This window comes from Phyllobates terribilis, unplaced genomic scaffold (assembly GCF_046119375.1).
Source record: "Phyllobates terribilis strain yellow unplaced genomic scaffold, ASM4611937v1 Scaffold_7__3_contigs__length_470593459, whole genome shotgun sequence".
Classification (NCBI taxonomy): domain Eukaryota; kingdom Metazoa; phylum Chordata; class Amphibia; order Anura; family Dendrobatidae; genus Phyllobates; species Phyllobates terribilis.
Genome location: NW_027362767.1, coordinates 255,856,049 through 255,869,912, shown reverse-complemented (window position 1 = coordinate 255,869,912; position 13,864 = coordinate 255,856,049). Strand labels below are relative to the sequence as shown.

Below are 13,864 nucleotides of genomic sequence, written 5' to 3'. Positions count from 1 at the left end.
GGTTGGATTTCCCCGGGAGATTTTCTCGGATCAGGGCACCCAATTTACGGCAGAGGTGACCAACCAACTGTGGAGACTGTGTGGTGTAAAGTCCATTAGAAGCGCCCCATACCACCCGCAAACCAATGGGTTGTGTGAGCGCTTTAACGGAACGTTAAAACAACTCATTGGGGCGTTCACCCGGACCTACAGGGACTGGGAGAAATTCTTGCCGCACCTCCTGTTCGCCTATCGGGAGGTGCCCCAAGAATCTACGGGGTTCTCCCCATTTGAACTGTTATATGGGAGGCGGGTGAGGGGGCCCCTAGACTTAGTGCGAGAACTCTGGGAAGGGGAGGAAACCATAGCAGGAACCCCTATCGTGCCCTTCGTGCTGGAACTCCGGGACCGCCTGCAGGAGTTGACTCAGGCTGTGCATGTGAACATGCAGGCGGCCCAACGGCGCCAGCGCGTATGGTATGATCAGAGGGCTAGAGAACGCACCTTCGAGATAGGACAGAAGGTCCTGGTACTAGAACCGGTTAGGCAGAACAAATTCCAGGCCGCATGGCAGGGTCTTACCGGGTAGTGGGGAAAATAGCCGACACCACCTACAATGTCGCCGACTGTGATGACCCCAGGGTTATCCGCATGTTCCACGTGAATATGCTGAAGCCCTACCGGGAGCGCCCTGAAGAGGTAGCTGCCATCTGCGCACCCGAAGCAGAGGATTTAGCCAAACTCCCCTTGCCTGATGTCTTAGGTGAGAGGACTCAGTCGAAAACCTGGGACCAGGTACACTTAGGAGAAAACCTAGGGGCCCGGGAGAGAGAGCAGGCCGAGACATTGCTGAGGCAGCGGCAGAGGATGTTCTCAGAGAGACCGGGGTTCACCCGACTTGCACAACACAAGGTTGAGACACAAGATCAGACCCCTCTGAGACAACCCCCCTTCCGCGTCCCGGAGTCTGTATGAGAAGGGATGCGACAAGAGATACAGGAGATGTTGCGTTTAGGGGTCATTGAGGAGTCAGATAGTCCCTGGGCGTCCCCTGTAGTGTTAGTGCCTAAGGAAGATGGGACTACCCGGTTTTGTGTAGACTATTGCAAGCTAAATGAGAAAACTGTGACGGATGCGTATCCCATGCCGCGTGTGGACGAGTTGTTAGACCGGCTGGCTGGGGCAAAGTATTTGACCACCATCGATCTATGCAAAGGCTATTGGCAGATCCCCCTAAGTCCTGATGCTATTCCCTAGTCTGCATTTGTCACCCCGTTTGGCTTATTCCAGTTTCGGGTTATGCCATTTGGGATGAAGAATGCCCCCGCGACCTTCCAGAGGCTGGCTGACCGGCTTCTGGATGGCTTCCAGGACTATGCTTGTGCCTACCTGGATGACATCGCCGTCTACAGCGCAACATGGGATGAGCATCTAAATCACCTAGAGACAGTATTGGATAGAATCCACAAAGCCGGAATCACCCTGAACCCCAACAAGTGTCACGTAGGCAAAGCAGAGGTGCAGTATTTAGGACATTAGGTGGGGAGTGGAAAACAACGACCGGAACCCGCCAAGATTGAGGCCGTAGCCATGTGGCCCACCCACGTACTAAAACCCAAGTCATGGCCTTTCTAGGGACAGCGGGGTATTATAGGAAATTTGTCCCTAATTACAGCAGCATTGCCAAGCCCCTCACTGATCTGACACGTAAGAACCTCCCCCGCCAGGTAACCTGGACCCCCGAGTGTGAGGAAGCCTTCCGCCCGCTAAAGGACGCTCTCACAAATACCCCGATATTGGCCGCACCCGATCCAACTAAACGTTTCCTGGTTCACACGGACGCATCTATGTTTGGGTTGGGGGCAGTACTGAGCCAAGTCGGGCTGGATGGCCAAGAACACCCAATAGCTTATCTTAGTCGGAAATTACTGCCTCGAGAAGTCAGCTATGCGGCCGTCGAAAAGGAATTCCTGGCAGTAGTATGGGCTGCCAAGAAGCTCCAACCATATTTGTACGGAAGACAGTTTTCCCTCATAACGGACCATAACCCCCTGGTATGGCATAATCGGGTCTCCAGGGACAATGCCAGACTACTATGGTGGAGTTTGGTGCTACAACCGTTAAACTTCACCATCCACTATAGACCCGGCAAGCAAAATGGTAACGCCGATGGACTAAGCCGACAAACTGACCTGCTACCAACCTCATAAATCGTGGACCTCCTCCAGCTGATCCGTCGGGAAGCAGACTGGGTAGGCCGATCCTGTCCGGGAAGGGGGGGCATTGTGACGGATCAACCCCGTACTCCAAGATTTTGCCACATGGGGGTTGTCGTAGCGCCTATGCGGCTAATGGGACATAATGTTATAAAGTGGGGTGAATATTGTGGATCGCATCTTGTTGGACATTCTGTGATGTGACCGAAGTACTCTTGGCCCCCACCTTCCTGTGCTCACTTAGCAGGGGCAAACAGACAATGTGCTGATTAATGGGTTGTTGCCTAACTGCTGTCTGGGAGCCTACTGTGGGTATTATCTGGTGAGAACAATGGGTGCTAAAAATAGCCTGTGTGATTCTCTATAAAACCTGCTTGTGAGAATAAAAGTTTAGTTCATCTTGGAGACACTGTGCGATAGTCATATTTTATATATCCCAGTGTAAGAAAAGCCTTTCCATGTCAGGGGCCTGCAGAAGAAGATTGGACATCTGCGGATGGGGTAACTAGCTCCCATCACAATCAGTAATGAATTTTCTTGCCCAATAATATTCATAATGTGCTTTTAGGGAGTGGTTTGTGGGTGGATTTGTGCCAGTTACTTCAGAATGATTAGTGAATTGGACCAATACCCTGAAGACATGTCTACTTTGAATTCTAAGTAGCATTTTAGAAAGGAAGTATAGTACATAAAAGGTAACTTATTAATATTTCGCATGTTTCATTGGAAAGTCTCATTAAAAAGTTTCCAAAATCCCAAAAATTTACTCTGAAACTATGTAACAGGACTATGCACCAAAAACTCCAATAACACAACCTTCACCCTGTGCTGGGTAAATACACTGGAATCAGCCATTGGCTGCATAGTGTTAGAATATCATTTTCTCTTTAATGATCAGGGGTCAGCCGGACATTACTGGAAATGTGAGGCATATTGGGACACTGTTTGTTTGCAGCCAGGTTAGAGATACATAAGTTCTGCATAGATCAGTGGACGGGAGACAGAAAGCAACCATGAAAGGGTTATCACAATACACACTGTGCGTTATCAGCGGACTCTTGATCTTGTCTTATCCGAAATGTGAAGCAGAAGCCTCATGTCCAGGTAAGAAAAACACCTATGGTATATCTCTATATATCTTCATGTATATTACAAGGGAAGGGTATATAGAGATAAATAGGGATATGATATACATAGATGTGAGATAGACAGATATTAGATAAATATATAGGTAGGAAGATATGTTAGAAATATGAGGTGAAAAAAAATAAAATGTGCATAAAATATCTTAAAACATGTCACATGAATATAATGATCTGATAAGTCTTTTTCTGATATTAATATCATTACTAATTATTATGATTATTATTATCTTCTCTTAGAAGTCATATCATCAAGTCTAATGCCTCTCTGTATTTCCTCTTACTTCTCTCTTGTGGATATGCCATAAATGTCTGGGACACACATGCCCCTATGCCCATCTAGGACATTTATGGCATAGCCACAAGAGAAAAATAAAAGTGAAGGGAGAGAGTTCTTGTGGTTACGCCATAAATGTCCAGGATGAGAATTACAGTATCTCCTTTCTCTCTTTAGAAGTAAAGATTGTAGAAGTTGGGGATTCCAAGCAGCTAACTGTTCTGCAAGGATGTCCTGGATTACCGGGCAAAATGGGTCCACCTGGATCACAGGGACCAGCTGGAGCCAAAGGTATCCTGATCCAGTGGAGAAACGCTTGTAAACCAGGGATGCTTGACTGTCTACGTTTTCTATACATTTTCATATCTTTACATCACAGAACCCTATGGTCATCTAAATTTGGGTGATCAGAGCCACAATGGGTCTGTGTCATAAAATGCAGCCATGATTCGACCGGAGATTGAATCTTACATGTTGTATTATAGGTGGGGAAGCAGTAACCTTTAATTTCTATTTTTTCTATTTAGGATTTCATGGGCTTCCTGGATTACTAGGACCACCAGGAATGAAAGGTATTAAAAAGAAAGAAGAGATAATTGGTTTGGCTTTGGTTTTATAGGTCTAATGATTTATGTTTTACATTAAGGTGACACGGGGGCCCCTGGTCCACAAGGAATTGCCGGACCCCCAGGAAAACAAGGTAATGAAAATTTATCTCAGTTTGTGTACAATACTACATTCCTACCCAGCTCGACGTGGCCCAAGCGAGGATCTCTGTACCACTGGGCTCTTACATGTGACAACGTCACACAACTACAGCTCTCAGCATAGACGGAAGCTGTAGTTTAGCAAGGCCTACAGTGTAACGAGATGGAGATCACAGCTCTATACTCTGCTGCATAAATGAAGTTCCTAAAGTTATAAAAGTATATAATGCTACTGGGAACGCAATCATAAAGAAGCCTCAGAGTCACTCCTCAGTCTGAGACCTTTATAAGTGGGAGACCTCCAAATAAAGTGAATACTCTGATCACATAAACTCTGGCAATGCCTCGCAGTTATCAAATCATTACGTGTATATATAGCACAGTAGATCAGCAGTGACTATCATAGCCTCTATAAAAGTAGAGGCAAGGAATTCAGCAGCCATTTTATGGTGAATCTGGATAGTGAAAGGTATTGATGACCTATCTTTATATCAGATCTGTAGGGTTCTGACCCTCAACACACTCACCGATCATAGATATTATAAGGTCAGACTACCCCTTTAAGTTCAAGGACTTTTATAGTCTGGTATAGTCTGGTTGTGCATTGTGTAATACTTGTTTTTCTTTTCTTTTTGGACAGGACACAATGGATTACCTGGGAAATCAGGTGAACCAGGTAAAGATGCAAGTTTTCATGTATATAAGGTACTGGTGGAGGGAAATGTCAGAATACTTATTTGAGACATTTTTGTATGGTTAAGAAAAATATGCCCCATCGTATGTGTTTTTTTAGTGTTAATAAGCGCAGGTATAAATGGAACATGTAAACGTTATAATTTACAGTTATATTCTAGATATCGATTATCTTTGCATCTCAGTGTCAAGCCGGGTGTATAAAGCTCATACATATTTATACTGCCGCCAGTGAAGGAAGTGGGAGCAATATAACTATATATGTAACATAACTAACCCCCCCCCCCCCCAGTAGCAGCCGTAAGCAGGACATTGTGGTGTAGACATGTGCGTTTGTAGGAATTTTTAACATAAAAATCATCAATTTAGAGTTCCAGTGAGAATCCTCCTTATAAAATATGGCATAGAGGGAAATTAAATCTATTTATCAGTAACCTGCAATTTTGCACTTTCTCCAGGTGAAAAAGGTGACAAGGGCGTCTCTTGTCCGAAGGAATTTACTGGTAAGCACCTAACATTGATGGCATCTGTTCCCAGGAAAGGGCAGATTTACTGTGGCAAATGTGGTAGAATTGCCGTAAAAATTGTTACAAAAATACTGTATATATTCCGTGTATTAATGGTGACAACACAGTCAATGTGCGCTCTGTGGTACATATTTTTGGGCGTATACGCCAACTAGAGGCGGACATTCAGATGTAGTAGTCTGTGTCTGAGTGTCCGCCTCCAGTAGGCATATACACACAAAAATGATGCACGTCAGAGCACACGCTGACTGTGTCGCCACCATGGCTTCGTCAATGCATACGTCCGAATCCCATTTTGCAAGGGAAGGAGGGATCAGACATAAGCCCCGATGGGACCACTGAACATGGGACAAAGCGCAGTGTGAAAGCACTCTAACGGTAATGCCCCACTCCTCTTGAGAGCGACCCTGTTAGCAATTACTTTTAGACAACCTTTATTTCTTGCCAAACACTTTTCGTAGTAAAGGCGTTATGGCAAAATGGGGACTTAAAATATCACATTTATTAATGATGTACACCACATTTTTGACTCTGGTCTACAGTAAGGTATTACATTAGTGCTAGGATTGGTTGTTATAGGCTTCATAAACAGTTTTACTTTTAGACAGTTGTCATGAATTTGCTCAGTAAGAAGATGCTCCAAATCAGGACTTCATTTAGAAGAACTGTCTGTGTTGCCCATAGCAACCAATGAGTGCTCAGCTTTCATTTCTTAAACCGTTCTTGTAAGGGGCCATGCATACCAGGATGGGGATGAGGGATGGGGTATCATGCATACCAGGATGAGGGATACCATACATACCAGGATAGGGATGAGGGATGGGGTACCATGCATACTAGGATAGGGATGAGGGGTGCCACGCATACCAGGATTGGGGGTGAGGGGTGCCACGCATACCAGGATTAGGGATGAGGGGTGCCATGTATACCAGGATTGGGGGTGAGGAGTGCCATGCATACCAGGATTGGGGGTGAGGAGTGCCATGCATACCAGGATTGGGGGTGAGAGGTGCCATGCATACCAGGATTGAGGGTGAGGGGTGCCATGCATACTATGATTGGGGGTGAGGGGTGCCATGCATACCAGGATATGGATGAGGGGTGCCATGCATACCAGGATGGGGATGAGGGGTGCCATGCAAACCAGGATTGAGGATGAGGGGTGCCATGAGTACCAGTATAGGATGGTGGGGACAGGATGGGGGCAACACAAATACCAGGAGGGGGCAGCACATACCAGCATGGGAGACCATATACCAATAAAAATGGTCGCCACCCGGGCGTAGAACGGGTTCAATAGCTAGTAACAATATAAGTAGACCTGACCAGATGAAAAAAAGAGACAGTGCATAAATAATGACTTTTTGTTGCCCTATGTTTGATATGTTATCAGTATGTCAAACTTTAGGGGCATTCTTTGACCCTGTTGATTTAATAGTTGCCTGTAAGGTGTTAGTTATTTAGGACACTATATGGCATTCAAAGGACAGCCACCAAGGAGCGGGTCGCCTTTGTTGAGCATCTCGGGTGCCAACCTCTGCTGGCAGGTAGAATTAATAGCATGTAGGGCAAGGTTAGTACTGTCCATAATCAGCATTTTTTGCACTATATACAGGGAAGGAAATAAGTATTTGATCCCTTGCTGTTTTTGTACATTTTTCCAGTGACAAAGAAATGAACAGTCTATAATTTTAACGGTAGGTTAATTACTGAGAGATAGAATATCCAAAATAAAATCAAGAAAATCACATTGTGTAAATTAGATACATTTTTTTGCATTTTGCAGTGAGAAATAAGTATTTGATTCCTCTGGCAAACAACACTTAATACTTGGTGGCAAAACCCTTGTTGGCAAGCACAGCAGTCAGACGGTTTTTGTAGTTGATGATGAGGGTTGTGCACATGTCAGGAGGAGTTTTGGTCCACTCCTCTTTGCAGATCATCTCTAAATCATTCAGATTTTGAGGCTGTCGCTTGGCAACTTGGAGCTTCAACTCTCTCCATAGGTTTTCTATAGGATTAAGGTCTGGAGACTGGCTAGGCCACTCCATGACCTTACTGTGCTTCTTTTTGAGCCACTCCTTTCTTGCCTTGGCTGTATGTTTTGGGTCATTGTCTTGCTGGAAGACCCAGCCACGACCCATTTTTAATGTCCTGGCGGAGGGAAGGAGGTTGTCACTCAGGATTTTACGGTACATGACTCCATCCATTCTCCCATTGATGCGGTGAAGTAGTCCTGTGCCCTTAGCAGAGAAACACCCCCAAAACATAATGTTTCCACCTCCATACTTGACAGTGGGGATGGTGTTCTTTGGGTCATAGGCAGCATTTCTCTTCCTCCAAACACGGCGAGTTGAGTCAATGTCAAAGAGCTCAATTTTTGTCTCATCTGACCACAGCACCTTCTCCCAATTACTCACAGAATCATCCAGGTGTTAACTTCAGACGGGCCTGCACATGTGCCTTCTTGAGCAGGGGAACCTTGCGGGCACTTTTTGGATTTTAAACATTTAAGGTATAATGTGTTAACAATGGTTTTCTTGGTGACTGTAGTCCCAGCTGCCTTGAGATCATTAACAAGTTCCCCCCATGTAGTTTTAGGCTGATTTCTCACCTTCCTTTTGATCAAGGATACCCCACGAGGTGAGATTTTGCATGGTGCCCCAGATCGATGTCGATTGACAGTCATTTTGTATTTCTTCCATTTTCTTACTATTGCACCAACAGTTGTCTCCTTCTCACCCAGCGTCTTACTTATGGTTTTGTAGCCCATTCCAGCTTTGTGCAGGTCTATGATATTGTCCCTGACCTCCTTAGAAAGCTCTTTGGTCTTGCCCATGTTGTAGAGGTTAGAGTCTGACTGATTAATTGAGTCTGTGGACAGGAGTCTTTTGTACAGGTGACTATGTAAGACCGCTGTCTTTAATGCAGGTAACAAGTTGATTAGGAGCGTCTAACTGGTCTGTAGCAGCCCGAACTCATAATGGTTTGTAGGGGATCAAATACTTATTTCTCACTGCAAAATGTAAATAAATGTATCTAATTTTTACAATGTGATTTTCTTGATTTTTGGGGGATATTCTATCTCTCAATGTTAAAATTAACCTACCCTTAAGATTATAGACTGTTCATGTCTTTGTCAGTGAGCAAACTTACAAAAACAGCAACTGATCAAATACTTATTTCCTTCACTGTATATATTTATCTATGGATATGGTTATCAGTTTTCTTCTCACCCACTGTTTGCTGCAAAATTGATATCACATATAGACAGAGATTTTATTGTTTTATTACATCTATTCCTCTGTTTTTGTTGACAGCACGGTTTAAAGTAGGGCACACTAGGGAATTTCAGGGACAGCCGCCGAGCAGTTTTAAATGTATTAATAAAATTTGGCATTTTAGTAATTTAGGTCCTTTCATATGATACTTTCAAACTTGATACCTTGTTTTTTTTTTTTTTTTTTAATTTCCAATAGGAAGAGATTTGCAAGTGGTTTTGTTGAAGAGGTTGGAACGGAGCCACTTAAAAATCTCTATGAGAATATAACCTAAAAACCTCATATGAGGCATTTTTGAGTATTTCTTTCCTTTTAACGTTTTGAAATTCTGGTGAAAAAAAAGGGGAATGTCACTTCTTTGAACCCGCTCTTGATGGAAAATACTCCAAACTAGGAACTGTCCAACAAAAAGGCTGCAAAAACATTTGAGGAAAAAAACAATTTCAAAACATTTCTAAACTTCTTCAGGAAAAGGAAAAAGTCCTCTAACACTTTCCCCAAAAATAATGTTTCCTGCAGTGGTGTCTGCTTAATAGGGTGATTCCACATTATGAGATCTTGTTCTACGTCACTTCTGCAAAGCTTAACAAGCATCAGGTCAGAAATCCCAAACTAATGAAATCTCACCGCCAATCCTCAGGGTTCCCTTATTGCAGACATGTTGATTGCTATATAGTTCCCAATATATTAATCCTGCACACAAATAACCACTCTTTCCCTGTCTGTTCTTCTACTGTATAGGCGCAAAGAACTGTAAAGAGCTAAAGGATGGTGGCTTTCACCTGACAGGATGGTATACTATATACCCTGATGGCAGACGGCCTTTGGCAGTCCTGTGTGACATGGATACAGACGGGGGAGGCTGGATTGTAAGTTTCCCATACCCTACCTGTATACAGTATATGTACCCAATGTACATTTTTTAGGAGCGCTAATTGGGGACACAATGCTTTGTAACTACAATATATTCCACATTTAAACTTCTTACAGGTAGAACTTTTACCCGGGGTAAAAGAAGACTACTTTCCTCTCGCATTTGTCTGCACATTATTGTGCTGGAACTATTCCCATGCCCAATACTTGTCATAGCACATGTTGTTCTTCGTGACTCTTGCCTTCCCATCTACCTGTTCTCTGTTCTCTCAGGTATTTCAGAGACGTGTTGATGGATCGGTGGACTTTTATCGTGATTGGAACAGCTATCAGTGGGGGTTCGGTAGTCAGTTAAGTGAATTTTGGCTTGGAAATGAACATCTCCATCGCCTGACAAGCTCAGGTAACTCACTACGACGACTAGAGGATATGCTCATTCCATTTCAGAGTGATCAACAGCAGATGTAAAGGGTTTGTCCTGTAAGACACCCCAGCCATCAACTGATCACCATTGCTGTCATGGTACATGGTCCCAGTGGCTCTTTGCTCTGGTGAGGAAGCTCCTGGGCAGCGTATCACTCCTCTGTAATACATATAGTTTGAAACACCCATTAATATAATATAATGACTTTTATGGCTCAAAATCCAGTTAAAATAATTGCTAGATTCACATCTGCCCCTCCTTCCCCCTGAGCATCTGCGGTACCAGCAGATCCACTGTTTGGTCTAGACTCGGATTGTTAGTGGATAAGACAAGTATATTAACAATGGAACTTTACATATTGGTAATAATTTCTTTCAGGATCCCATCAACTCCGCTTTGATTTAGAAGACTTTAAAGGGAACCGTACCTATGCCACATACAGTAATTTCAAAATTGAGGGAGAGTCTGACCAGTTTACCCTGCGATATGGTTCATTCATCGAAGGAAACGCAGGTAAAAGCAGCTACTGGCCCTATTCACTTACACTTAATGCAGCAATTTGGAGAAAAATTGAGGGTTTGGTGATGATTAATTTAGAATTTGGGTCTGCAAACCGTCAAGCAGCCTCTGGTTGTACATGGTTGTTACCACTGATGGGTGACATTGGCTTATTTCATGGTGTTGTTATTATGACTGGGTGTAGGGTGCATTTCAATAGTAGAGAGGGATGTGAAATTATTAAAGGGGTTGTCTTGTGAAGCCATGTACCTTATTAGGGCATACAGACATCATAGAAGGGGGCACCCTGCTTGATGTCTCCTCTATGAGCCAGAATGATAACCTCACGTATACTTAGTATTACAAAGATGATCATTGATCTGAATGGCCGACATCTAATATTTCATTTCCACTTGAAATGTCTGTTTAGCAAAGCTGGCAAAGTCGTTTACTTTCTGGGGGTGGAATCTGGGGCTATCAGGGTTGTCAACACCATTAATTATCCGTTCCCCTATATTCCCCTATACTCCCTTCCATTCTGGAACACATCTATACAACAGGTTGCTACCAATCCAGAACGGATCTGTTAATTAACTACCATCCCAAAGAAGTTGCCTGTAAAAATTATATAAAAGTCAGTGACACCTATTGATTTTGGGGAAATCTGCAAACTATGTTATATTTATGGGGGTCTCCCAAATCTCCGCTGATTAGAGATGTCAGGGCAATGCAGGATATGGCAAGAATGCTAGATTTCAACATGCCCAATCGTGTCTTCTTGCAAGAGGTATCTGGTAACAACCTATTCTCCTCCACCTGGAATACACCAGCTTGCTTGGATGTCTTTAGAAGAATAAGGAGGAATAGTTGTTGGCTGACAGCTCACTAAGCATTATGGCCACATATAGAGGCTAGTACAACCCTGTCCCCGTTACTTCTTTAATACCACCTAACTAGTGGGGGGACTCTTTCAGGAACATCATCTATTGGCCAGAATGAACATATCTTAGTTTTCAAGACCTGCTCTGTCCTGCATATCACAGGCAACCAATTGCCTTCTGTAGTCATCATGAAATGTTTAATTTCACCTGTGGTGGCGCTGCAGGGAAATTGAACACTTAATGCCAAGTTTCTCCACAGACAACAGGTGATCACTTGGTCCCGGCAAGGGTTACTTATAAGTGTAGGGATTGTACAAAGCGGAGAACCCCTCTAACACCACCCATAATTGGCCAACAATGGTGGCCCCCACAATCACGTGGGATTCTTAAATGAAATAGTATTTTTGTATGCAATATGGTGTATGCAAAACACCATATGTATTCACTCGAATGGCAGAATATTTGATGTTGTAATGTTTTATTTTGTTGTTTCCCTGCATTTTTCTCAAGGTAATTCACTAGAAACACAAAAGAATCAAGCCTTCTCCACCAAAGACCAGAACAATGACAAGTCTAGTAAAGCAGGACAGAGTTGTGCTGAATTCTTCAAGGGAGGCTGGTGGTATGAATCCTGCCATCTTTCCAACCTGAACGGGGAATACTTGGAGGGTGAACATGACATCAAAGGCAAAGGGATCATCTGGTACCATTTCAGAGGCAACTTTTACTCCCTAAAGTCCTCGGAAATTAAATTTCGCCCAACTAAAAAATAGACAGACCATGGTCTGAAAAGTGCGATCAGATTCCGGTTTGTCTCTGGATTTGTCTGTATGAGGGTACTACAGATGGAGGTCCTCCATACATGGAAATATCAATATCAGGAACCCTTAGATTACTATTGAACCTGATGGAGAGATCAGCTCCTGCTCTGTCCATGTATTCAGTGTGAAATTCTCACTATTCTTATCTTCTAATAGATGATTCCAAGTGTTCAGGGCAATAAAAAGCCAGGTGTTAACTCTTCCATATTGGGGGAATTTGTGACGTCTTTCTGTTATGTCCTCTGAGTGTCCCACTCTCCTCCATGTCCTTTAGCCAGTGAGGTTGGTAGACACATTAGATTATATGAGAGCAAATAATTCAGAATAAATTGGTTGATTTGTAACAAATTGCAAAGAATATTTTCTTCTTTTCACATTTCTAGCAGACCATAATATTGAGTATAAATTCTTCTTCCATACTTTTGCAGTCCTATGTACCATATTGTCACATCTCATCCTCTATTTGTCCGCAGTCAATGACTTGTGTCATCAGTAAAGCAATACAATGCAGTAACACAATGGTTATTGATTAGTGCCATTTAGTACAGCAGACCTCGTGGTTATTGCAACAGGAAGATTGTCTCATGTCATAAGACCCCAATACACATTAGACTACAGTTTGTGGGACTCTCCAATGTCAGCTGCGTTGACCAACAGTCTAATATATAGGGAGCCTTCCTGACTTTTCCCCCACAGATGATGTCTGGGTAGAGAAGGGTCCGGCCCATTGGGTTTTCAATGGCTGATCCTTTTATTCTCCGGTAGATAAGCCGCTGACAGAGTAGTCCAGCAGCAGTTTTATAATAAAGAACATGGGAAGGTTCTGGTGTATGGGGGAGTCAGGGAAAGTAGCTGTCGGCTGGAATATCATTTGACCAACTGCTTTCTAATGAGTATAGGGGCATTGAACCCAGATAAACCTTACCACAGAACAACTATGGCCGATAATGTACATTGGTTGACTGAGTGTACGGACAGTGAAATATGAAAGTAAACCAACTCATGAACACACTAAAATAAGAGGTTCCTCTATGGGTAAAGTATCAAAGTGTTATAAGCTTTGCAGAGGGACCCAGCAAGACTGGTACCAAACCAGCAAAGGCGCAGCAACAGACGCACTTGCACAAGCTATCCAGCTAGGCGAGCCCTTGAGAACCGGGAATATTCTTCACCCAGCTCCCAGAAAATGGAAGAGGGACGGTGGCAGAGCCCTTACCAGGTCCACTGTCACTGGACAGCTGGCGTACACGGCTGGTGCCTAGTCAAGAACCAGGTGAGTACCTCTGCTAGAACCCCAGGAAGTGTAACCAGAAGAGAAAATGAAAAAAAAAACCTTGAAAAGATAGCAAAACTAATGCTAGCACCACTAACCACTGCAGCACATAGGAACTGCAATAGACAGCAAAGGACTGAGCAGGGAGCAGTATTAAATAGCCCAGCTAGTGATCAGGTGTTGAATACCTCCCAAACATCCCCAGACAGCCACTCCCTGCTAGTTTGAACAGCAGAATGGACAACATCCCACCACTACATAGTGCCAGACAC

At 43.6% G+C, this 13,864-nt stretch overlaps 1 protein-coding gene across 1 annotated transcript; it reads left to right on the top strand.

Annotated features, from left to right (window-relative positions):
* The first annotated feature begins 3,035 nt into the window (after window positions 1-3,035).
* Window positions 3,036-12,667, top strand: LOC141154438 (ficolin-1-A-like). The gene is made up of 10 exons (XM_073640366.1): window positions 3,036-3,299; window positions 3,792-3,905; window positions 4,142-4,186; window positions 4,261-4,314; window positions 4,962-4,997; window positions 5,473-5,517; window positions 9,564-9,691; window positions 9,969-10,098; window positions 10,498-10,632; window positions 12,009-12,667. Exons 1-10 carry the CDS (start codon window positions 3,209-3,211, stop codon window positions 12,269-12,271), a joined length of 1,041 nt encoding a protein of 346 aa, XP_073496467.1. The 5' UTR covers window positions 3,036-3,208; the 3' UTR covers window positions 12,272-12,667.
* The last annotated feature ends 1,197 nt before the right edge of the window (window positions 12,668-13,864 follow it).

What these genes read in the sequence shown, in the direction of transcription:
- LOC141154438 (XM_073640366.1), top strand. Translation starts at nt 3,209, where the DNA reads ATGAAAGGGTTATCACAATACACACTGTGCGTTATCAGCGGACTCTTG. An exon ending in TTGTCCGAAGGAATTTACTG is followed by an intron (nt 5,518 to 9,563) that starts GTAAGCACCTAA and finishes TCTACTGTATAG; the next exon opens with GCGCAAAGAACTGTAAAGAG. An exon ending in CCATCGCCTGACAAGCTCAG is followed by an intron (nt 10,099 to 10,497) that starts GTAACTCACTAC and finishes AATTTCTTTCAG; the next exon opens with GATCCCATCAACTCCGCTTT.